The 26,767-nt window shown below is 42.5% G+C and overlaps 1 protein-coding gene across 3 annotated transcripts; it reads left to right on the top strand.

Annotated features, from left to right (window-relative positions):
- The first annotated feature begins 11,660 nt into the window (after positions 1-11,660).
- TPBG (trophoblast glycoprotein) lies at positions 11,661-22,623 on the top strand. 3 transcript variants are annotated; one of them, XM_060752966.2, is made up of 3 exons: positions 11,661-11,768; positions 14,711-16,189; positions 22,278-22,623. In XM_060752966.2, exons 2-3 carry the CDS (start codon positions 15,063-15,065, stop codon positions 22,279-22,281), a joined length of 1,131 nt encoding a protein of 376 aa, XP_060608949.2. In that variant the 5' UTR covers positions 11,661-11,768; positions 14,711-15,062; the 3' UTR covers positions 22,282-22,623. The 3 variants fall into 3 exon arrangements, with proteins under 3 accessions (XP_060608949.2, XP_067323782.1, XP_060608947.2); XM_067467681.1 differs by lacking the exon at positions 22,278-22,623 and adding an exon at positions 14,172-14,409 and having other exon boundaries at positions 14,711-16,984; XM_060752964.2 differs by lacking the exon at positions 22,278-22,623 and having other exon boundaries at positions 14,711-16,984.
- Positions 22,624-26,767: the final 4,144 nt, after the last annotated feature.

Below are 26,767 nucleotides of genomic sequence, written 5' to 3'. Positions count from 1 at the left end.
CAGAGAAGTATATTTCAATTATTTTCCCCTCTTTTCTTTATTAAACCTCTGTAGGAATTGCTATGCTTTCACTGCAAACTTCCATTGTCTGTTTCTGGGACAATTTTCTCCTTCTAGGAAGCCAATCCATCTTGTCTCCTCAAAACATGTTCAGCACCTTAGACAGCTCTTTTGAACTTTGTACCAAAACCTAGCGTGGATGCACCAAACATGAAAATCGCCAGCCTTGCACAGGCATTTCTTTATGAGAGAAAGAAATGTCAGGAACAAGCATATTTCAACCACAAGGCATCAATCATATTCACAGGCTTTGTGTTTGAAAAAGAAAAAGCAGAAGTAAAAGACATCCAAGAACTTAATGTTGTAAAAGGAGAACAATCTCTTTTGATGGCTGCCATGCCCGTCATTCAAGAAAGCATTAAATATGCACAGATTCTGAGCTTTGCTTGAAGACACAAAAAGAGTTTGGCAAGGTAGGAAGTCAAACAAGTTTACATTCACAAGCAATATTTTATGAGCTGAGCAAGATCCTCAAAGAGCTATTCATCTGAGGGTCTGCTTGTTTCCCTCTTTCATGCTAGCAAATTCCATGCTTGAACACAACGTAAAACACAAATAGGAGAAATAGCATGTGTCTGTCTCCACTCCGCTATTTATTTTTCTTGGCTTCATGAGGAATACTACCCATCTCAACATATAGAAGCACAACATAGTTGTGTTTTGGTGCTTAATTTGTAAAATCATAACATAATTTGATGTTTAATAGGCTTTTCCTTAATCCCTCCATAATATCCAACATTTTCACTTATCCAATGTTCTGCTGGCCTATTTATGTTGGATAAACAAAACTCTACTGTGCTGTGGGTTATTTTGCCTTGATATCCTGGGTTATATGGCTGTGTGGAAGGGCCCTTAGTCATTTATTTTGAATTGTACCATATACATCCTGGAATTTTCAATTGTGGAATGCATCTTCTGTGTATCAATTCAACCTTTCAGCTGGCAAACTATTGAATATACTCATATATAAATCTAAACATTTTAGTCAAAAATCAACCCAAAAACTTGGTTCCCCCTGGGCAAGACACACTTTCCACCTCATAAGAATTTGTGACGGAATGAAAATCATGTGTAGTTCGTGTCTTTACCAATCCACACACTGTCTTGTTAGAGAAAAGATATGCTACACAGATGATCAGTAAAGAATAAGGTGTTTACTCATATATACAGTCATGTGAACAGTTGCACTGACTCACACAGTTGTAGGGGTTCAGGCTGTGATTGTCTCTTTGCCATAGGATTCAAAGGAGAATAATCAGGAGTCTGCAGAGGTTCCAATGTCTGAGTTAAATGACCAGGTTTCTGCTGACTCTCAGAGGTTTGGGTTTAGAAATGATGGTCAAGAGTATACAGTTAGCCAGAGTGAAACAGAGGATTCTGGGATCGTTGGTTCCCAAGGCAAAGATGCTTTGATGCTAACAGAAAAAGAGGCAGAGGAAAAGGTTGAACGGCCAAGGCCAGATAGTGATAGTGAAAGGAATGTACTAACTGGCAAGCTGAGACAGGACCAGACATTATTTGATAGGAGAAGTCAAATCAATTAACATCACCACCTGGAAGGGGGCAGAAGACGGTCTGAAAGATTAAGAGGGAAAAAAGGGGTCAGGGAGAGTTTCCCAAGGGAAACGGAATGCTAACAGTTACCTAAACATGTAATTGTTACCAAAACTCCCAGGCTCAGCTAACCTCTCGGGCATGGCCCAACCAATCAGCTTCGTGCTTTTCATTTTTCAGTTAACACACTCACCAACTGATTTTTACATGCTCCAACAGAATTGCCTTATCACATTGAGGGCATTTCCACGCAGCCATATAATCCAGAATATCAAGGTAGAAAATCCCACGATATCTGCTTTGAACTGGATTAGAAGAAGAAGAAGAAGGATTTTGTTGTACAGAGGTGGAAAATGGCACAATAGTAGGAATTAACGTTGTGCGATATGCATTGACTATCTGCACCTCCCCACAATAGAGCCATCAGCAGCTATTGATGGACAATGCCTCTGATCATGTCATGGTTCTGGGACCTTCTTTGTGCAATGACGTCCAGGCACTTTTGTGTTGCGTCATCTTCACTCCCCCCACAATTTTCTTTTTTTTAATTTGCAAACTGCCTTTTTAAGAAAAAGAAAAAGGAAGGAGGGAACAAGGAAGGGGAACAGTTGGAGGGCAGAATTACACCACCCACCTGAAAGTGTGGCTTCATACTGCTGAGCTGTTGCAGTAGCGTGTTGCCAATGGCTGTGCAATGTCTCACATCTCAGTGACAATAAGTAGTTGCTATCCTGTATTATGGGAATGCAGTGGAATTGTGGAATGCATCTCCTGTGCATTAATGTTATAATAACCAGCAGATTTTTTTTCATGTCAGGAGCAACTTGAGAAACTGCAAGTCGCTTCTGGTGTGAGAGAATTGGCTGTCTGCAAGGATGTTGCCCACAGGATGCCCAGGTGTTTTACCATCCTGTAGTAGGTTTCTCTCATGTCTCCGCATGGGGAGTTGGAGCTGACTGATGGGAGCTCACCCCACTCCATAGATCTGAACCGCCAACCTATTGGACAGCAGTCCTGCCAGCACAAGGATTTAACCAGCAGATTGGGAGTTCTGACTGCCTTATTTAGGCAAATGCAGGGAGAAACTGTGTTTTACTGTTGTGCTAGTAAAACAATTGGGAAGTCTAAAAGGCAAATTACCCAGAGCAGAGCTTGGAAAAGTTACCTTTCTGGAATTACAGTCCCCAGAATCCTACAGTCAGCATGGCCATTATCTCAAAATAATATCTTTTCCAAGCTCTGGTTCAAATCTACATTCTTGACACCATTTTAACTCCCATGGCTCAATGCTTTAGAATCCCAGATAGTGTACTTTTACAAGGTCTTTAGCCTCCTCTGCCAAAGTGTGCTGGTGCCTCAGCAAACTACAACTCCCAGGATTTCATAGTATCATGTCATGGCAGTTAAAGTGGTGTTGAACTGCATTAATTCTACACTATAGATGCACTCTAAGTTGCACTTAGTCACCTTTCTTTTAGGACTTGGTTCTTTCGTAGCTTGGTTTTCAATGTTCCCTGTGGGCCCTAAAAAGAGAAGAACACGGCAGTCCACAAAGGCTGTGCCCTCGATCTGCCAGCGCAGATGTTCTCTGGCATCAGTTGCCTGTCAACCACAAAGGGCCTTAGTACAGAGCTAATTCTCAGCGGGCCAAGATCCCGACAGGACAGCATTAATGGGCTTTTGTCTAACTAGGAATCCAGCCTGTGATTACAGATAGGCAGCTGGAAAAGAGAGGTCACCACAGTCAGTCGGCATACAACCAACTCACTCCTCAGAGTGTTTCCTTTTACAGTAAACTGCCAATTGCAATGCATTTTTTCCACAAAAAAAAGACTGTTGATAAAATTGTTTTGTAACCCTGTTATGAAATAAAGTGGCTAGATCACTATGAGTACATGGCCAAACTATTACTCAGAAGCTTCTAAGTGGCAGAAAAAGATCTCCTGAAGAGAGATTATAATATACTTCAGTATTTTCAAGTAAGCCTAAATATCCTAAAGGTGCCAGATCTTAGACACCAAGAAGAATCAACCCTGGTTAGCACTTAGATGGGAACTTGACAATGAATACTAGCTACTGTAGATTACATTTTAAAGGAGGGAACCACAAACCACTTCTGAATATTTCTTGCCTAAGAAAACCCCATGAAACCCATGGGTTTGCTGTATGCCAACCTGGAAACTTGGAGGCACATATACAAACACTTTAAAGCAGTTTTTCTCAATCTTCCTAATGTCGTGACCCCTTGATACAGTTCCTCATGTTGTGGTGACCCCCAACTTTAACGTTATTTTTGTTGCTACTTCGTAACTATAATTTTGCTACTGTTATGAATCGTAATGTAAATATCTGATATGCAGGATGTATTTTCATTCACTGAACCAAATTTGGCACAAATACCCGATACACCCAAATCTGAATACTAGTGGGGTTGGGGGCAGGGTTGATTTTGTCATTTGGGAGTTGTAGTTGCTGGGATTTATAGTTCACCTACAATCAAAGAGCATTCTGGACTCCACCAATGATGGAATTTAACCAAACTTGGCACACTGAACTTCTATGACCAACAGAAAATACTGGAAAGGTTTGTTGGACATTGACCTTGAGTTCTGGAGTTGTAGTTCACCTACATCCAGGGAGTACTGTGGACTCAAACAACGATGGATCTGGACCAGACTTGGCATGGATACTCAATATACCCAAATGTGAACATTGGTGGAGTTTGGGGAAAATACACCTTGACATTTGGGAGTTGTAGTTGCTGGGATTTATAGTTCACCTACAGTCAAAGAACATTCTGAACCCCACCAACAATAGAATTGGGTCAAACTTTCCACACAGAACCCTCATGACCAACAGAAAATACTGTGTTTTCTGATGGTCTTTGGAGACCCCTCTTACACTCCCTCGCGACCACCCTAGCAATCCCAACCCCAAGGTTGAGAAAAGCTGCTTTAAAGTAACAAAAAAGCCCTAAAGGACAGGGCTGGATTTAAGGGGTTGCAGCAAATCACCTGCTGTTTCATGAAAGTCAACTGCTTCTGAATTTTTGAATCTATGGATGGGGAAATGGCATCAGTGGCCAAGGGTGGCTGAGCTTCTGTGTCAATATTGGTGCTTTTCCTTCTCCACAGAATGACTCGACGTATCCATAGGTCATTTCAGAATTCATTATTTCAGCCCCCAAATTTATTCTGAATTTATACATGAGGTCGACTTATACATGAGTAGGTGGTAATTTAGACCTGTCAGAAGAGAGATTTCCTGAGACCCCTTCTACACTGCTGTATAAAATCCAGATTATCTACTTTGCACTAGATTATATGAGTCTACACTGTCATATAATCCAGTTCAAATCAGATAATCTGGATTTTATATGGTAGTGTAGAAGGGGCCTGAGAAATGTACTGCCCTCCACCTACAAAATGGCCTTGAGCAGAGCTTTATATTTAAATGTGTGGGGGTATCAGATTTTCAAATAAGGGAGTACAATTTCTTTTAGTGGCTTTTGTCCAAACTTCCCTTCCATTATATATTTTTCCTGCATCTTCTATGAAGATGAAGCCTGAGAGCCTTGAAAGCTAGCACAATCAATACTGTGCCTTTTTACTGGCCTAATAAAAGTATTGCTACAATACAGTTTGTATTTTACACTTTGGGATGTTTTTTTTTTTAATGCTGATTCATTGTAGGAAGAACATACTGTACAGATGTTAACGTGCATTGAGACCAATTGTAGGAATGAGCTGGAAAAAGAGGGACAGGACCCAAGAGACAGAAAACTTCCAGACAGAGGAAGAATGAAGTAATCTAGTAGATGATGAGCCATAATTAAAGGCAAACCAAAACTTAGTCATCACCAAGAATTCCCCACCCAGAAAACCTTTTCTGAGTGCCCTTCCACACAGCCCTATATCCCAGAATATCAAGGCAGAAAATCCCACAATATCTGCTTTGAACTGGGTTATCTGAGTCCACACTCAGATGATGTGGGACTTCCTACCTTGATCTCCTGGGATATAGGGCTGTGTGGAAAGGCCCTGAGACACTGTATAGCCTAACAAAAGCTTCTTTATATCATTTGGGTTCAAATCTCCACTCAGTTGGTTTGCTCTTATCTATTTCAACAAGCTATCTTGGCCTTACAGCAACAAATTATTATTATTATTATTATTATTATTATTATTACACCACTTTTTCTCTCCACAAGGATAAATCTCCCAGACAACCTCCCAGATAGTTCTGCTCAAATCCTACAAACTCTGGGCCACACCTTACAGGTTAAGTATCCCTTACCTGGAAATCAGAAATCCAAAATTATCTACATGGGGGCTGGGATAGTGACACCTTTGCTTTCTGATGATTCAATGCTCACAAGCTTTGTTTCATTCATAAATGTATATTATATATATATATATATATATATATATATATATATATATATATATATGCTCTGTGTGTACTGAGTACCTTAAAAACAAAAAACCCAAGGAACAAAATCACACCAAATTTGGCAACAAAACATCTCATAACACAATAAGTGACCATCACTCAAAAAATTATGATTTTGTCATTTGGGAGATGTAGTTGCTGGGATTTATAGTTCACCTATAGTCAAAGAATATTCTGGACTCCACCAACAATGGAATTGAACCAAACTTGGCACACAGGACTCCCCTGACCAACAGAAAACACTAGAAGAGTTTGGTGGGCATTGACCTTGGGATTTAGAGTTGTAGTTCACCTACATCTAGAGAGCACTGTGGACTCAAACAATGATGGATCTGGACCAAACTTGGCACGAATACTCAATATGCCCAAATATAAACACAGATGGAGTTTGGGGGAAATAGACCTTGGCATTTGGGAGTTGTAATTACTGGGATTTATAGTTCACCTACAATCAAGGAGCATTCTGAATCCCACCAATGACAGAATTGGGGCAAACTTCCCACACAGAACCCTCATGACCAACAAAAAATACTATGTTTTCTGGTGGCCTTTGGCGACCCTCCTGACACCCCCTCGCAACCCCCCCCCCCCCGGGGTCCCAAACCCCTGGTTGAGAAATGCTGCCTTAAGGCCATCCAGTACAACTCCCTTCACCAGGGGAAGGAAACATAATCAAAGTCCTCCTTACAGATGCAGTATCAAAGATTTGAAAGGGATCCCTAAAGAAGGACTATGATATGTTGCATGTTCCAGAGTAGGCAAACCAGACGTCAACACTGGCAAAGAAACAGCAAGAAAGACTGTTCACTCACAAGCATAAAGACATTACATATATTGGAAACCAACACTTTCTCATTACTTTATTTTCCAGATTACCAGACTGGGCCACAGCAACGCGTAGCAGGGGACCATAGTATTGTATAAAATTATAGTACCTTTAGTCTATGTGTATAAAGCATATATGAATCCTAACTGCATCTCATTATGTACATTTGTTTGAAAATCCAAATGCTTGTGGTCTCCAAGGAGTCATGTCCTCTCATTATAGTGTGGCCAATTTGTGATAGCCTCAGTTTGATCATTTTGGCTTCTAGGGAGAGTTCTGGATTGAATAGCTCTGTAACCTATTTATTCATCATTTCGACAGTCTCTTCCAGCACTAAAGAAATTGCTTCTTCCATGGCTTGCTGTCTTTCAGTCTATTTGACTTTCAGTCCAATCTACTTTACAGGGTTGGTCATTTGTTGAGACTCTTTGGCAGAGAAGCCTAAAGACCTTGTAAAACAGCTCCCAGGATCCCATAGCCTTGAGATATGACATTTAATGTGGTGTCGAGTTGCATTAATTCCACAGTGTAGATGCACCTCAGGTCTCCCAGTTTCTTATTCCAACGTTCAGGATCCTTCCACACAGCCATATATCACAGTTCAATGCAGATATTGTGGGGTTTTCTGCCCTGATATTCTGGGATCTAGGGCTGTGTGGAAGGGCCCTGGGTTATCTGAGTCCACACTGCCATATATTCCATTTCAAAGCAGATATTGTGGGGTTTTCTGCCTTGATATTCTGGGATCTAGGGCTGTGTGGAAGGGCCCTGGGTTATCTGAGTCCACACTGCCATATATTCAGGTTCAAAGCAGATATTTGGGGGTTTTCTGCCTTGATATTCTGGGATCTAGGGCTGTGTTGATGGGGCCTGGGTTATCTGAGTCCACACTGCCATATATTCCAGTTCAAAGCAGATATTGTGGGGTTTTCTGCCTTGATATTCTGGGATCTAGGGCTGTGTGGAAGGGCCCTGGGTTATCTGAGTCCACACTGCCATATATTCCAGTTCAAAGCAGATATTTTGGGGTTTTCTGCCTTGATATTCTGGGATCTAGGGCTGTGTGGAAGGGCCCTGGGTTATCTGAGTCCACACTGCCATATATTCCAGTTCAAAGCAGATATTGTGGGGTTTTCTGCCTTGATATTCTGGGATCTAGGGCTGTGTGGAAGGGCCATGTGTTATCTGTGTTCACACTGCCATATATCCCAGTTCAAAGCAGATATTGTGGGATTTTCTGCCTTGATATTCTGGGATCTAGGGCTGTGTGGAAGGGCCCTGGGTTATCTGAGTCCACACTGCCATATATTCCAGTTCAAAGCAGATATTGTGGGGTTTTCTGCCTTGATATTCTGGGATATAGGGCTGTGTGGAAGGGCCATGTGTTATCTGTGTTCACACTGCCATATATCCCAGTTCAAAGCAGATATTGTGGGATTTTCTGCCTTGATATTCTGGGATCTAGGGCTGTGTGGAAGGGCCCTGGGTTATCTGAGTCCACACTGCCATATATTCCAGTTCAAAGCAGATATTGTGGGGTTTTCTGCCTTGATATTCTGGGATCTAGGGCTGTGTGGAAGGGCCCTGGGCTTTTCAATGGGAATCAAGGTGGCTGACGAAGACATCAAGGAGAAATTCTACTGTCAGCTGGACAACGTCCTATCGGGGATACCTAAGGAGGACAAAATCATCCTCCTGGGGGACTTCAATGCAAGAGTCGGGCGAGACTTCGACCTGTGGCCAGGGACCATCGGAAAAGACGGGGTTGGAAACAGCAACTCAAATGGCATCCTGCTTCTCACCAAATGTGCGGAACACAACCTTGTCATCACCAACACGCTCTTCCGCCAGAAAAACAAGTTCAAGACATCATGGAAGCACCCCCGGTCAAAGCATTGGCACCTCTTAGACTATGCAATCACACGCGCCAGAGACTGCCGCGATGTGCTCCTCACAAGAGCCATGACAGGTGCTGACGACTGCTGGACTGACCACAGGCTAATTCGATCCTCGATGGCTCTCAAGATCGCTCCCAAGCGCAGACTCCAAGGAAGGAAGACAAGGCGCAAAATGAACACCCAAGCCCTTCAGGAGCCCTCCAGACGAGCCCATCTCCAAACAGCACTCAAGGACCATCTACCCACAGAACACCCCGAAAGTGTCGAGGAACATTGGAACAAACTGAAGACCTCCATCATCCAAGCCTGCGAAGAAACTATTGGATACCAAGCCAAGAAACATCAAGACTGGTTTAATGAAAATGACATCGAGATCCAACAGCTAATTGACAAGAAAAGGAAAGCCTTCCAAGCATGGCAGAGAGACATCAACTGTGCTGCTAAGAAAAAGATCTATGCCAGTGCAAAAGCTGAGGTCCAAAGAAGGACAAGAGAACTCAAGAACATCTGGTGGACAAAGAAGGCTGAAGAAATCCAACACCTAGCAGATACCCATGATGCTCAGGGATTCTTCAAAGCCACAAAGGTCATCTATGGACCAAGAAACCATGGGATACAGCCTCTACGCTCATCAGATGGAACCAAACTCCTGAAGGACCAAAACTCAATTGCACTACGTTGGAAGGAACACTACCAAAGCCTCCTGAACCGCAGCTCCAATGTGGCCGAAGAGGTCCTCTCACAAATCCCGCAACAACAAACCAGGGACGAGCTTGCAGCACTGCCTAGTTTGGAAGAAGTCAGCAATGCCATCAGCCAACAGAAGAATAACAAAGCCAGTGGACCAGACGGGATCCCTGCTGAAATCTTTAAAGAGGGAGGACCTGAGCTGACACACCAACTCCACCAGCTCATAGAAAAAGTGTGGGTGACCGAGAAAATCCCAGCAGATTTCAAGGATGCCACCATCATCACCCTCTTCAAAAAGGGGGAAAGAACAGACTGCGGAAACTATCGAGGTATCTCCCTTCTAACCTCTGCTGGGAAAATCCTCGCAAGAACCCTTGCAAACCGCCTTCTGCCCCTCTCAGAAGACACCCTCCCAGAATCCCAGAATGGCTTCCGCCCCTCCAGAGGAACCGTGGACATGATCTTCACTGCACGACAACTCCAAGAAAAATGCAGGGAACGAAACCAACCTCTGTACATGGCATTCATCGACCTTGCAAAGGCATTCGACACAGTGAATCGCAGCGCTCTCTGGACCATCCTCCACAAAATCGGATGCCCAAACAAATTTGTGAACATCCTGCGGCTCCTCCATGATGACATGATGGCAACAGTCTTGGACAGCAGTGGCTCCCAAAGTGACCCATTTAAGGTGGAATCAGGTGTCAAACAGGGATGTGTTATTGCCCCAACTCTATTCTCCATCTTCATCGCTATGATACTTCACCTTGTTGATGGGAAGCTTCCCACCGGAGTGGAAATAATCTATCGGACAGATGGCAAGCTATTCAACCTCAGCAGACTGAAAGCCAAAACCAAGGTTACAACAACAGCTGTTATAGAACTCCAGTATGCTGATGACAATGTCGTCTGTGCGCATTCAGAAGAAGATCTACAAGCCACTCTAAACACCTTCGCAGAAGCATATGAGAAGCTCGGCCTGTCACTGAACATTGAGAAAACCAAGGTGCTGTTCCAGCAGTCGCCAGCCAATCCCTCTCCAATGCCAGTAATACAGCTTAATGGTGTCACATTAGAAAATGTGGACCATTTCCGCTACCTTGGCAGCCACCTCTCCACCAAAGTCAACATCGATGCCGAAATACAACACCGCCTGAGCTCTGCAAGTGCAGCATTTTCCAGAATGAAGCAGAGAGTGTTTGAGGACCGGGACATCCGTAGGGAGACCAAGGTGCTTGTTTATAAAGCTATTGTCCTCCCAACCCTGCTCTATGCCTGTGAGACGTGGACTGTCTACAGACGTCACATGCAGCTCCTGGAACGTTTCCATCAGCGCTGCCTCCGGAAAATCCTGCAAATCTCCTGGGAAGACAGGCGGACAAACGTCAGTGTGCTGGAAGAAGCAAAGACCACCAGCATTGAAGCGATGGTCCTCCAACATCAACTCCGCTGGGCCGGCCACGTTGTCCGGATGCCTGACCACCGTCTCCCAAAGCAGTTGCTCTACTCCGAACTTAAGAACGGAAAACGGAACGTTGGTGGACAGGAAAAGAGATTTAAAGATGGGCTCAAAGCCAACCTTAAAAACTCTGGCATAGACACTGAGAACTGGGAAGCCCTGGCCCTTGAGCGCTCCAGCTGGAGGACAGCTGTGACCAGCAGTGCTGCAGAATTTGTGGAGGCACGAGTGGAGGGTGAAAGAGAGAAACGTGCCAGGAGGAAGGCGCGTCAAGCCAACCCCGACCGCGACCACCTTCCACCTGGAAACCAATGCCCTCACTGCGGAAGAAGATGCAGAGCAAGAATAGGGCTCCACAGCCACATACGGACCCACAAGGAAATCCATAATGGAAGACCATCTTACTCGTCCAACGAGGGATCGCCTAAGTAAAAGTAAGTAAGCAAGGTGGCCAATTGCAACATTCACTTGCCTCCAACAGATGAGAGTTCTTTCTCCCACACTGGACCTTCCACAGATACATAAACCTCCCTTGCCTAGTTCCCAAACAGCATTTATTCTACAGTGGAGCAGCATCCCTAGCTGGAGAGCAGGGAGGGCAGGCAAGGCGCTCTCTGGTTGCATCCCAGGCGCGAGGGCTCCAGCTGCCCGGGGAGGCGGGGTGCTTAAGGCTCGACGGCGGCTGCCATTGGCTGCTCAGGGCCGGGGAGGCGGGACAAAGGGCCAGCACTGGGAGGCAGGGAAAGTTGTTGCCTGCGCCACGCGCTCCTTTCACTCGGCGCCAGAGTTTGCCTGGGACTGGACGGGAAAGGAGGAGGCAGGAAACCAGGTGAGGAGGAGGAGGAGGAGATAGAGAAGGATGGAGGGAAGCAAGGGGATCCTACTTTTGCCTCGGGGCTCCAAACCCACGCCACCGCCCCTCCAATCCAGAGTCCCCATTCCTTGCAAGTAGCTGGAGTGCATCTGCACTGCAGAATGAATGCACTTGGACCCCACTTGAATTGCCCTGGCTCAAAGCTATGAGATGCAGGCGATTGTACTTTTACAAGGTCTTTCGCCTTCCCAGTTCGGCAGCCTCACCAAACTACATCTCCCAGCATCCCATCGCCTTGAGTCAGGGCTGTTAAAGTAGCTTCAAACTACACCCATTCCTCAGTCTATGTAGATGCAGCCCGAGGGGAATCAGCCAGGGAAGGGGATTTCCGCGTTTGCAACTCTCGGCACTTGTGAAAACTTGCCAGAGCGCACTGTTCTGTGTATATGTGTCTGTGTCTGTGCATGTACCTTGGCGAGGTGGGTCCCACAGGGCTTTCTTAGGAGAGGAATTCTCAGCAGTGGTTTTGCCTGTTCTTCCTCCTGAAATCGAGCCTTGTAGTCATGGTGGTTCCCCATCCAAGTACCAACCAGGGCTGACCCAGCTTAGCTTCCAAGAACAAAAAGAATCTGGTGCCTTTAGGGGAGACATGGGCAAACTTGGGCCCTCCAGGTGTTTTGGACTTCAACTCCCAGAAATCCCAGCCAGCTTACCGGCTCTTAGGAATTGTGGGAGTTGAAGTCCAAAACACCTGGAGGGCCAAAGTTTGCCCGTGGCTGCTTTGGGGTGAGTAGTATTAGGTTTTCTTCTCTAATCCTTGAAGTCCATATGGGCTTGAAATTCCTTGAAAGAGATTTTTGTAAAAAGAATTCTGGAAGGATTGAGCGGGACATTTTTAAAGACATTGATTTCTGGGCATATTATTTTCCTATTCAAAGGATACAAGAGCAGAAGCTTCTCTGATGTGTAACATCTGGACATTCAGATTGCTGGAAGGGGGGCAATAGAGCAGGCATGAGCAAACTTGGGCCCTCCAGGTGTTTTGGACTTCAACTCCTATCATTCCTGACAGCCTCAGGCCCCTTCCTTTCCCCCCTCAGCTGCTTAAGAATGTTAGAATGTCAGGCTGGCCAATCAGAAACCATATGCAAATTAGCAGGTCGAGATAGCTCATGCATGAGCAAACTTGGGCCCTCCAGGAGTTTTGGACTTCAACTCCCACAATTCCTAACAGCCTCAGGCCTCTTCCTGTCTTTCCTTTCTGCTTAAGCGGCTGAGGGGGGAAAGAAAGGGGCCTGAGGCTGTTATGAATTGTGGGAATTGGAGTCCAAAACATCTGGATGGCCAAAGTTTGCCCATGCCTGAAATAGAGAGCCAAAAATCAATTTAAATATATCAGCATCTTAGCATTATTATTATTATTATTATTATTATTATTATTTTGTTATCTTGCTTGCCAGAAGAAAATATCTGAACTTGGACAAAATTAGGAGGACATCTACACAGTAGATTTCCTAAAACTTGTTTCAAAATTATTAAAATCCACAACTGAACTTGGAATGCAAAGGAATATATATTTCAAGATTATTTTTATTCTTGGTTTGCAGTAAAGTTGAAGAGGACATTGAAATGAGTAAGAATTATGCTGTTTCCTGATTAAATTGTATGTGTCCATTTGTTGCCATTCTGTGTCCAAAAGCCAGGACTCAGTGTCCCTGACATTATGACTTTGAAATGCCTTGTGAGAAACAGCACCATAGGATGGTGTTTTGTATGAAGCAGATGCAATCTTGAATTCTGGCTGCAAACATTTTTGTGCATGGATAGGAAAGGAATATTAGCGACTGTATAAGACAACGGCTATAGTGACTTTACACGGCGTTTCAAGCAAGGAACAGCCAGGTGCCTAGCAAGGCAAGTTAGGGGACTGCAATCCTGTGTATCTCTAAAATCAAGAATTCAGAGAAGAAACTGTTTTAGTCCTTAGCTGCATTTTTATTGGATGGAAGTTCTCTTACTCAAAGAGAGAGATGTAAGAGGGAATGAAGGGAAAGGTCATGTTCCTGGAGGAGTTCATCAGATGTCAGTAGGCTGCTAGAAATGGACCAGACCTCTTCTGCAAGGCAGAAAGTGCAGAATAATCCATACTAGTTTATTTCTCAGGCAGTGTGGTGGGACACAGAGAGAGGCTTCCACATAATCATAGAATTGGAATATCTTCCCCAGAGGCATCCAGTCCATCCCTCTGCCATGAAGGAAATCAAAGCACTCCCCACCAATGGCCATCCAACCTCTGCTTAAAAACATCTGGAGAATGGGACTCCACCACACACCAAGGCAGCAGCATGTTCATTGCCTAGCAGCTCTTACCATCAGGAAGTTCTTCCTAATGTTTAGGTGGAATCTATTTTCCTGTAGGTTGAATCCACTCTCCAAATCCTAGTCTCTGGAGCAGCGGAAAACAAATTTGCCCTCCTCGCCTTTCGAATATATAAACATGGCTCTCATCCTTCTCTTCTCCAAGCTAGAGATGCCCAGCTCCCTAAGCCACTCCTCAAAGTGCTTGGCTTCCAGACCTTTGACTATTTCAGTCGCCCTTCTCTAGACACGTTCCAGCATGCCAGTGTGGCGCCCTTAACTGGACACAGTATTCCAGGTGAGATTTGACCAACACAGAATAGAGGAGTAGTACTATTACTTCCCTTGGTCTAGACGCTATACTCCTATTGATGCAGCCAACTCCAATTGTCTTCTCAGATGGGTGGTTCTACTTGGGGAGAGGTTTTTTTTGGCTTGGCAGGCATGCTCTTGGAGTGAGAGGAATGACCTTGAGGAGTGTGGATTTGTATTAGAAAAGGAGCAAGAATGGAACAAGCCTGAGGATGCAGAGTGGTTTGCTTTGGTTGTGGTGTGAGTTTGTTTTTGTGGTTTCTATCCTTGTTTTCTTCTCCTTTCAGAGGTGTCTGGATTTGAGAAAAAGAGGAAAAGAAGGACCTCAAGATTGCCAGGGTGGGGAAAACACAATAAGGGAGTGCTCTGGACGCTTTGGGAGGAGTTCCCATCTGCATCTCTGGTGCTGCTGCTACCATATTAAGGTGGTCTCTGCCGGAGAGGAAGGGAAGGGCTTCCTTAGCTCCTTCCTTTTCTCAGCGGCATTGGATGCACCCAGAAGCGAACCCCTCTTTCCCGCCTTTTTATCTCTTACCTCCTCAACCTGAGGCAGACACCAGCATCGCAGCTGATCCAGGAAATCAGAGGGAGCACCTGGCAGGAGAAGCTGTGTGAGTACATCTCCTGGGAGAGGCGGTGATGCTGGGGTGCTCTCTTTGGGGCTCTGCACCCCCTACACCAACCAGGGAAAGGAAAGGAGCCGAGTGGCTTGAGCTGCTCCTCTTGCTCCTGCTCATCTTCTCAGGCTGGGTTTTGACTCAACGACCGGTCGATTGCCCCAGAGCTTGCGAGTGCTCTGAAACAGACAGGACAGTGAAGTGCATCAACAAAAATCTGACAGAGGTCCCGCGCAACCTGCCTCGATACGTCCAGAACCTCTTCCTCACCGGCAACCGCATTCGGCGCCTTGGGCTGGGAACCTTCCTCTCTGAGCCACTCCTGGAGCTCAGCAGTCTCAACCTGAGTGGCAATCTGCTGGAGAAGGTGGATGCTGAGGCTTTTGCTGGGCTGCCGGGCTTGAAGCGCCTGGACCTGAGTGACAATGCTCTCGTCTGGATCAGCCCCAGAGCCTTTGGCAATGCCAGCAGCAGCTCTTTGGAGGAGCTGAACCTACGCAACTCCCTCTACAATGCCAGCCAGGTGTCAGCCCTTTCTGAGCTGCTTCAAAAGGGGACCCTCCTGAACTTGACCCACCTCGACCTCTCCAATAACAACCTGGTTTATTTACCGACCAGCATCTTCTCCATGCTGCCCAACCTGCGGCAGCTGGACGTGCACAACAACTCCCTGGTGGGCTTGCACAATGTCTCCTTCTGGGGCCTCCGCCAGCTGCAGAGCTTCAACCTTGGGGACAACTCCCTCAAGTGCCTGAGGAACAGCACCCTTGTGCAGCTCCACAGCCTCCCCTGGCTCTCCAGGCTTAACCTCAGCTACAACCCATGGGTCTGTGACTGCAACATTGAGGACATGGTGAACTGGCTGAAGGAAAGCAACCTGGTGGAGGCCAAGGAGTCTATCAAATGCTCTTTTCCTGAAGAGATGCAGAACAGCTCCTTGGTGAGCCTTGACCTCTCAGGCCTGAATTGCCCCGAGCCAACAGATGACCTGACTCCACTGCAGACTTCTTATGTCTTCCTCGGGATAGTTTTGGCACTCATTGGTGCCATTTTCCTCCTGGTTTTATACTTGAACCGAAAAGGGATCAAAAAGTGGATGTACAATATCAGGGACGCCTGTAGAGATCACATGGAGGGATATCACTACAGGTATGAGATCAACGCCGATCCCAGGCTGACACACCTGAGCTCCAATTCAGATGTCTGAAGAAGCTCTTTGTGGAGAAAGGCAGGCCCAGCGCACAATAGCAATGCATGAGATGTAGACTATTAGCTTTATTTCCCCACATGCTTGCTACCCCTTGTCACACTTTAGAAACACCACAGACATACCTGTGCTGAGCAGAGAATTATGCCTACCTGTGCCACAAAATGCACATGTTGTCTTTGCAGTTATGGTTATGATTATTATTGCCCACAGTCAGCTGTGCATGATAAAAGGCTGTTTATTTAAACAGAAAAACCTATTGTGTTTATGTTTCCCTGCCTGTATGCTTTACAAGTTGCTACCAGTCCTTGCTTGGAGATTTGTCAGCATAAAAAAACCAATAATAACAAAGGGGTATTTTTATCCTCTTCTTACTGATGTTCCTAAACCATGAAGGTATGCATATTAAGAAGTACCATTCAACAAAGACTGCCTCACATTTTGAGGAAGAGAAATGTTTTATGCATCTGTACCAGGTTTTTTTTTTTGTGCAGACACAGTGCGAAAACTTCTGTAGACTATACATGTATTCAGAACTTTAAAAAAAACTTTGTAGAAAGGAAAACAATTAAAATGCAAGCATGCAAATAATTTACGATTTTACACAGTGTAGGGGGAAACCGACAACCTCAGTACTGTTTTTACTGTTAGCAAAAGGTACACACACTTGCAATTTACGTGAAAGCAGGGGGTTTTTTTAATGGAAAAGGAATAAACTGTATAAAACTCTCTCTGAACTGAGTTTGAACTGTGAACTAATTCACTATGTTCTTACAAGAAAGTCTGTAAATGTTCTTACAAGAAAGTCTGTTTCACTGAAGTTTGCTATTTTAATATACCATTCTGAAAATGAAGCACAATATAGAATTAACATAGTTGCTAATGTGATAAAAATACTCCATTTATTAAGATGTTTGCTTGAGAGCATCTTTGCCAATGTAGATTATCTCTTAGAGAGACTATGAAGATAAAAAAGCTATTCTGATTTGCACTTGTCTATTAAATTGCATGTGAATGACCATCTCTTTCATTATAAAGTGTCATTTTTCATATTCTGTACCTCGCAATACCATTAAGTGTACAGATAAGGATCTATTAAATTGCTGCTGTATTTCTCAATCAATAATTATTAAAGGAGATCATTGTTATTGGAGGGCTTTACTGCCAAGTAATAGACATGATCTGTCCAAAGTTATTTATTCTGTTCAAACCTGGATATAGTTACACAAAAATGAGTTCCAGTGAGTTCAGTTTACTCCAGTAATCCTAAAGTTCCAGGCATTTTAGTGCGAGAGAATTAGATGTGTGATTAATTCCCTTCTTTTGAAGTCAGCTAGCCTTAAAATGTGATTATCCATAAGTGGATCACGCTTGACATGTACTAATAAGCTATGGCTATAAGTGCAAACATAGCTTAACTTTACCCATTCTTTCTTGGTAACTTTAGCCATGTTTTCTTGATATGTGCATGGAATAAATGAATGTGTTGTTGGTCTTTGTTTTCACAAACTGAAGATGAAGTTGTAAACTATGGATTCTTCATCTTCATGATGGGCTGGAAGGCTCACATGAGTGAACATGTTTCTTTACAAAACTGCCCTGTTGAGAAGAATGGTTCTAGTTCAGCATCAGGAGCCACAGTGGCGCAATGGGTTAAACCTTTGTGCCGGCTGAACTGCTGATCTGAAGGTTGGCAGTTCAAATCTTCAAGGTGGGGAGAGCTCCCGTCTGTCAGTTCCAGCCTCCCATGCGGGGACATGAGAGAAGCCTCCCACAGGATGGTAACACATCTGGGTGTCCTCTGGGCAACGTCGCTGCAGATGGCCAATTCTCTCACACCAGAAGCGACTTACAGTTTCTCAAGTCGCTTCTGACACAATTTTAAAAAGTTCAGCATCACCCTCAAGATGCTAGCTTTCTATGTTTTGCGGACAGAGGAGTTGTTTGTATCTCTCTTTTCAACCTTGTGAGCATTTAGCCTTGTGAACCTGCCCCACAACCTGAAGTCCGAGATAGCTCAAAAACCCAATCTACTGCTTCCTCTGATGTACATGAGGCCAAAGTTTTGAGTAAACATGCTTAGGTTTCTTTGGTGATGTGACCATTTACAATCTAAATGTTCAAGGCAAGTTTTCATTCTGTAAAATATATGCAATATATACAAAAGACCTCAAATCGTTTTGGGAAATGGTATTTTATAGAGACGCGTATAAGTGTGCTTTCAATCTATGCATGGCTACAGCTGTATGTGACTTGTATTGCACACTTTTATAAAGAAAATATCTGAAAATCACATCACATTTACTTTGCTGCAGCCATTGTGATAGCACTGGATACCTAGTGAATATATTGTTCTTACAAGCAAACTGAAATATCAAAACTGTGAAGCCAATCACCTATTTACAGAATTCTTAACGGATTAAGCTGCTTTATCAATTTTGGGTAAGCTCCGTAATAGGTCCGATACTATAACTAACTGTCGCAACCTAAGACAGCAATGCACGGTGGTGTGAAAATCAGTTTCAGTACTCCAGTGGCACTGTTCCTAGTGATCATATTGCAAACTTCTGTGAAACTTTACAGCTGCCATCATTTTCAGTGGCCATAATACTTCCCCATCTCATGTGAGGCGCACCTAACTTCCTACTTTTCCTGACTAGCACGTTTTTATTTTAGAATCTGCATTATTTTAAGAAAATGGGGTGTATGTTAAAGGTATGTTTTAGTTTTAAAGCTATGGCTGTGCTTATTGTACCTGTTATCACTTTGTTCTGATTTTAATATAAATATTTCCGTTATACGGTATGGGCCATTTAATGTTTCAGTGCAGCAAGGCCCAATTAAAGATAATATTAAGAACAGTTGTTTTGTAGGATTTCCCAAAATATTGCGCTGCTCATAATTCCAGGTTTTGCTGTGCTTTGTGATTAATTCCTGCTCTGATATTTTCATTTGCAAAGAGTACCCGATGCCAATGGCTTTTCCGTTCCAGTCTTTGCTCTCCTAGCAAGAATGCAATGTAAAGTTTAGATTGTTCCATGTAAAACATGTACCAGGCAAACAAATGCATCTGTAAGCAGATGTTAAAAAATAAATACAGTGAAACATCTCCTTGCTGAACAAAAGCTTTGAATAGTGTAGTACGCCTTAACCTGCATGTGTGATTGGACGGCTTTGAATTAAATAGTCTTTCATTAAAATGCTCAGCAAATTTACACTTCCTAATGAATACATATTGCTCTTGTGCTGATACCTGCCAGGTTGAAATGATATTAGTCTTTGGAAATGTTTGTTTCGTTTTTTAAAAAAGTGTTTGCTTCTGTTTTACAACAAAGTCCTATCTGTTGTTTTGCTGTTCTGTTCGTAATGTGTGATGCATTTGTGTATAGCATCATCCCCAGAAGTGTTTTGAGAAATACTAGTTAGACTAATCTTTTATACAGCTCAGTATATATTTTTATATTGTGCCACAGAGAGCTTTGTTATCTCATTGTAAAACAGAATGATAATATACAGAGTAGAATTCCTGAAAAAGCTGTTTATAGTTTTCCCTCAGAGTACAGTTAGAAATGATTTATTTATGTCTTTCCCCCCCTCTGGAGCTTGTTTTTGCCAATGCTGCTCAGCATGGTGTGACACAGTGAATGTTTCTTTGACAGGTGACAGAGCCTAGAGAGGTTTATAAGATGTGTAATGTCAAACAGGCAAGGGAGTTGTGGTTTTGCAAAGTCTTTTTGGCCCATCTGTATACCACATAGGTGAGATGTAATGCATTAAAGAAACCAGATTCATTTGTTAATTGTCATATGGAAAAGCACCACTGCTGTGCGTGGCATCAGCATTCCTAATACATGTCCTTAATATATGTTCACTCCTAAGGTAATTTGTAATAGGAAAGAACTAGATTCCATATTTATAGTTTTGAGATGATGCTAATCCATGAGCAACAACGGCCACCAGGTATATTAATAACCTGCAGGTGTTCGGGGTAATGTAAGGAATTTGATAAATCATTTTATGATTTTTTTTAAAAAAAATAGGTAAACGTTTTCCCCAAAATTAAGTCTAGTCGTGTCTGACTCTGGGGGTTGGTGCTCATCTCCATTTCTTAGCCAAAGAGTCGGCGTTGTCCATAGACACCTTCAAGGTCATGTGGCCAGTATGACTACATGGAGCACAGTTACCTTCCTGCTGGAGTGGTACCTATTGATCTACTTACATTTCCATGTTTTCGAACTGCTAGGTTGGTACAAGTTGGGACTAACACCAGGAGCTCACCCCGCTCCCAGATCCAAACCGCCAACCCTTCAGTCAACAAGTTCAGCAGCTCAGCGGTTTAACCCAGGGGCTCTCTTAATTTTTTTTAATTACCAGTTCTTTAAACTAAATTTGTTAACTCTGCTATGCTGTGACCTGTATTTGTGGGTTGCTTTGCCAAGATAAATTATTTTGCTAGGATAACAAGATAAGTGGAATCCTATCGTTAGGAAATATGGCAGTTCTTTCCCTGCAGTGCTGTAAATACCATCCACCCAAACTCAATAGGTGGAAGTCTATCTCATGACGGGGCTGGCAATACCAGTTATTTTTGAACACTGCATACAACCATTTCTCCACTCGCTTTTCACAGCTCAAATAAATATTTTTGCACAAAATTTGAGTCACAGTAAGGGGTGCACACACTGTTACAGATGTGTACTCCATTTTTATTAGGCCATTGCAAATACTGTCCAAAACAAAGTTGTTTTCTTGCTTTTCTATATAGGTACTTGTATGTTTGAAATAATACGCTCCCCTTTTTGAAAAAAAATTGACACCCCTTATATTAACCTAGTTATGGTGGGAAATGAAGGGATACCACTGATTAGAATTCACAAGACCTATCATGATGACCGATTGCCTCATCATACTAGCGAAAAAATCCAATTAGAATCCATTTTCTGCCTCCTACAGAATTGTGGGGTTTGTAGTTTAAGGAGGAGCCTTTAACAGCCTCACTAAACTACAAACCCCAGAATTCTGCAGAAAATGGATTTTAAGTTGATTTTTTTTCTCTAGTGTGAAGAAATAACCAACCCATATTTAATCACATTGTGTTCTTAGGAAACAATAGTAAGTGGATAGAAGAGACTGGTAGTTGGTCTATTTTAAGTTAATCCATTGTCCACACTGGGTGTTTTCCCATCCCTGCAGGAGCGGGGAGAGGTGATCTTTGTGGTTGTTGTTTTTTTTATCCTGTCTGTGGTTTTTTATTTATTTGTTTATAAGCAGTTGCACCCAACACCTTTTTGAAGGAAAAATATCAGCTCTTTTATGGAGCTACAGTCCTTGCCAGGCCTGATCATCTGCAATTTGCCTACTCCCAACGATTTCCCTCGACTTTGTTTCTTTCCTAAAGCACTAATTGTACCCACATAATTATTGTGGGTATTGATGCTCCATCGATGGCTCCAATAGCAGATTCTGAATAAAGCAACTGCATTTAGATGCAGCAATTGTCCGGAGCTCTACCCTAGAACATCTTCCAACTCCCAGAAAGGAGAAGAATGGAAGGCGGACAAATCCTGCTGGCTCTGAACATACTACTTTTTCCTCCAATGTTTTGCTTATTTTTTCCTCCTTTTACCACCTGGCATAGCTACTCACCAACAGTGTTCAAGCCACAATGCACAATTTTATTTTACTTACAACTTTCCTATAGTTTCCTCCCTGCCTGTGTGTTCTGTGAAAGAGAAAGAGAACCCTCATGTCTGTAGGCACATAATAAGAGCTCATCATGAGCTAGCAATATGCAAGTTCTCTGTTTATTTTTGTAACCTCCCGCTCAAAATTTGATCCTCACCCCACGCCCTTTGTCCCTGATCCGTTGCCAACGAACTGGATAAGCTGTTGGCTTGGCTGCTGCTCGATGTTTATACATTTTGTTTTAATTTCCTCTTAAGTCATGACATTTAAGGAACTCAGTCAAAGCTAGTGGTGGGATCAAAACCTAACTTAATGTTTTTTCTTCTTCTTCTCTTTCTTCGGCAGTTGAATGCTCTCAAGCTACAACAATAACTCTGTACATGTGAGGAAGGAAAATAAGATTGGGTAAGAGAACATTTGCAATCCCAGGCTTCTGAGTCTCTTTGTATGGCACAGAAGCAAGGCTGGACTGATTTTTTAAACATTTTATTTACGGTCATAACAGCACCCTTGACAGCGTCCTTGTCAACTGTGAGGGCTCTAACCTTCTTAACTGAAACAGTTATTTCCTTGATTTAGACAACACTCTGTCACTATCATTGACTTGTTGTGTGACCTGGTGTGTGGTGGATGCATTTGTAATAACATATCTCTGAGCTTTTGCACAAAATAAAATAAACCTTTGCTTTTGGTTTTTTGTTTTGCTTTTGTTTTTTTATTCAAATGTTAGAAGTTGTAATGAATCTGTAATTGCAGTGGGCCTTTGGTATCTGCTGTGGTTTGAATAATAATAACAACAACAACAATAACAACAACCCAGGTGACAGCAAAATTGATGAGAAGCAACTGGAAAAGCTTACACGATATGAGGATCTAAAGACAGAGCTGCAAATACTCTGGCATAAGCCAATGATGGTGGTCCCAGTGGTGATCGGCACACTGGGTGCAGTGCTGTGCCTAAAGACCTTGGTCTGCACTTAAAAACAATTGGCGCTGACAAAATTACCATCTGTCAGCTGCAAAAGGCCACCCTACTTAGATCTGCATGCATTATTCACCAGTACATCACACAGCTCTAGACATTTGAGAAGTGTCTAATGTGTGATCAAATACAAAAGCCAGCATAGTGATCTTGTTTGCTGTGTACTAATCTTGCGTATCAAACAATAATAACAACTTTATTTATATCCTGCCATCATCTCCCAAAAGGGACTCGGGTGGCTTACAAACTCCATGAATGCCCCATTAATACCAAAATCCTTGGATGCTCACATCCCTTATAAACAATGATGTACTAAAATGGATTATAGCCATGGATAGTTGAATCCGTGACATTAAATCCATGGATTTGCAATGGGGGTGGCTGTCCTGAAGATTGAGTAGTACACAAGAAAAAACTAATGCTGAGAATTGGAAATGTTGGCGAAAACAGGGGAAAAAGGGAACGTAGCCCAAGATTTGAGCCCTTACTAATGAGAGGCATCATGAAGGATCAAAATTTGGGGACTTGGTTTTTATAGTCAATCCTGAGCCACCACGCAGCATGGCTACTGACCATGATTGTTGCAGACTTTGGCGAGTTGCTTTCTAAGATAACATTTCTGAGTTCTGGGAAGGGTTCAGTTCTTTTGTTTTTCTCAGTAGCAGTTGTGGTTGCTTTGCCTTATTCAATAGCCCTTACCAAGCAACCAGTGCAGACTTAGGAATGGGATTGTTTCAAAAACAGCATTTGATGGGTAGCAGCACGTGCCAAACAGAGTGTCCTTTTCCATTTAAAAGTGTGTGAACTAGAGGATCTTGGTATTGACAGTGGAATATCAAAACTAGATCTTATTCCATTACTTCAATTAATTTATTTATTTATCTATACTTTTCCTATGGTTCTTTTCCATTGCCTGCTATTGGCTCCCATTATTATCCATCATATAAACTGATACTCAAAATCTAAATTGCCTCGGTGCAGATGATCTTTCTTTATGAGTATTCACTGCAGTGTGTTGGTTGGTTATTTTCTACTGTTTGTGCTTCAACTTCTGAAAATTGAACTGTATTTATTTGAGTTTGGGTGCTAAGTTTAGTATACTCTTGTGCTCTCTCTTTTTCTCTGTGCATATATCTCTGGGAAATACATGAATTTAATGTATTTAAAGAACAACAGAAGCAGGTGTCCCAAAACCTAGGACATGCTTCAATCTGGCGTATGATGGAGACATTAGATCAGAGTTATTGTTAGTTGAAACAAGGCTTTCAGAAAAAGAAGCCTTTATGTGGCATTTAGAAACCAAACACTAGGCTTGCAGTATACAGCTAATCTCTTGGAAGCTTTCCAGGAGGGAGTTACTTCATTCTAACATTTTTGTATCTCTGCAGTGACCACATCAGTTTCCCAAGTCAATGGATTTAAGAAATATTCACAAATATTATTACCTCAATGATTATTATCATTATTTTCATATATACTTTGTCGTCGTCGTCGTCGTCCCCCCCCCCTCATAAGGCAGTAGTTCTCAACCTGGGGTCCCCAGATGTTTTTGGCCTTCAACTCCCAGAAATCCTAACAGCTGGTAAACTGGCTGGGATTTCTGGGAGTTGTAGGCCAAAAACGTCTGGAGGCCCCAAGTTGAGAACCACTGCCATAAGGAGACTCAATGAGAAATCCAATTTATTTCAATTTGTTTAGATATGACCAAGTCTGGATCCATGATATTATCACCCTTGTTCTTTTTGCAGTTGTGGTGCAATCTGCACACAACTTGCCCAGACAAGCCTTCTGTAGTTCCACACAAATTGTACGGATACTTCTTGAAATATGAGCAAAACATATCATGGAAGATAAAACCAGCAATGGCTGTGAATGGTAACAGCTATGAAGATAAGATGCAATGGCTGTGAGTCATGACCAGTTGGAGCAGGTCTTCTTTCAGGAATCAGCAGAAGTATGCAGTGGGAGAGATCTATTGCCATCATGCCTGATTGTGGGCTTCACAGAAATATTTGATTGGGATTAAGAAACAGAGTACTGGATTATATAGAATAGAAGTGGTAAACCTGTGGGCCTCAAGATGTTGGTCTGATACTCCCACCAGCCTCCTTATGATAGCCAATGGTGAAATATTATAGGCTCTGTAGCCTTCAAAAATCTGGAAGTCCATTCCTGAGATAGGCCTTAGAATCTGTTCTAGGAAGATTCTTGCATTCTTACTCTTAGAAGCATTTCATTCAACTTACCTGATTTGTTAGCTTGAATTGCATTCCTAAATAATTTTTAGTGAAAAAATACAATTCAAGTGTTGGTTAATTATTGAATGAATGGGGTACAATCCCTTTGAAGCTCACGGAAGCTGTGCAGAAGGAGTCACAGGCCTACAATGAAAAATCATTTTTCAATATTGCATCTGATTTTAATGTATTTTGGGGTGCTGAATTTTTTTAAAAAATGCAATAAAACTGTCATACTTTATTTCAAAAATTTCAATACTCATTTCATTTGATCACATCTTATGGCATAGAAATTGTGTGTGGGGGGTGTGTGTGAAAAAGCTATACGTTGGAGAAAACCTGAGGTCAATTTTGGAAGTAGAAGACCAAATTCCTATGAAAACACTACATTTAAAAAAATGTTTTATGACCCCCATTTTGTAGGCCTATGGGTCCTTCCATTGATTTGGGGCTTTTTAAATAGTGTTTGCCCAGGAGAATGTCCCTGTGGCTTGTATCCATAGCCTTTTTTTACATGTTGCAAGAATGGGATCAATTGATCGCATACTTGGGAAATGATTGTCTTTTTAAAATCTTTGCACTCCTTTAGAAATGATGCATGACAATAGAATATTGAGTGTCTGAAAACTCCTATTGTTATAGTTAATGCCAATATTGTCTTAAAAGATTCTTTTAAAAATACGTAACATTTATTGAGAAACACTTAGGCATGCAGGATTCAATTATAATAATGTCATATAATAGAATATAGGCATGCATAACAAATAGCTAAAATGCGTAAGAAGATGCTAATAGTAGAAAGCAGAGGTGCCATAGTAGATCTGTCCACTTATTTTTGTGGTCGACATCCATGACTTGGGTAGATCTGTCCCTTGTGGAATATATTGGACTGGAGTTTTGAATCTAATATGTTTGAGAAATGTAAATAAAATCATAATGATGCATGTTTATATAAACTGTTGCAGATAACTTTGTATAGAAATTGCTGGAATAAATTTTTAGAAGTAAATTAACAAGTGTCTAAATGGCTGTTGTCTATTTTGTTCTCGTTTTTGTATAAAAGCAAAAATAATGCTTAATTTTTTTGTATAATATGCAAAAAAAAAAAAAAAACCAGCCCAGAGACAGCACGGATAAGCATGGAGCTTATTCTTGTCCAAAACCGGAATGCGGAACTTTGGTCCTTCAGTTACTTTGGATTGCAGTTTCCACAGTTTGACCTGATGGTAGTCGTAGGCTGAAACATAGGGACAGCTAAATGTTCCCTGTCTCTCCTCAAAATGTGGATTTCCAACATATGTGTTCACTTGTATACTGAAGCAAATCTATCAATATATAGAGTTCTTTGGGCTATGAGATGCATTTATTTAATTATTATGTTTTTCCTGCTTCTTTATCAGAGATCTCAAAACAGTACACACAGTTCCCTTCCCTGCTTTCAGACACCTTTTACAAACCATGCTGAGAGAGAGAGGGCCTGGAATCGTGCTGAGACACAATGCTAGCAAGAGATGATTTCTTTGAGGTTTCAGCGTACAGTACCTTCCCCTAGGACAGCCAGCCATTCTACAAGCACAAACACATAGCCATCTATCTCACTCTGGACACAGTAGCCA

The sequence above is a fragment of the Anolis sagrei genome, chromosome 1 (assembly GCF_037176765.1).
Source record: "Anolis sagrei isolate rAnoSag1 chromosome 1, rAnoSag1.mat, whole genome shotgun sequence".
Lineage (NCBI taxonomy): Eukaryota > Metazoa > Chordata > Lepidosauria > Squamata > Dactyloidae > Anolis > Anolis sagrei.
This window is presented reverse-complemented; position numbering and strand designations above follow the sequence as displayed.

Excerpts from the sequence above, each read along its gene's own strand:
- TPBG (XM_060752964.2), top strand. The coding sequence starts at position 15,063 with ATGCTGGGGTGCTCTCTTTGGGGCTCTGCACCCCCTACACCAACCAGG.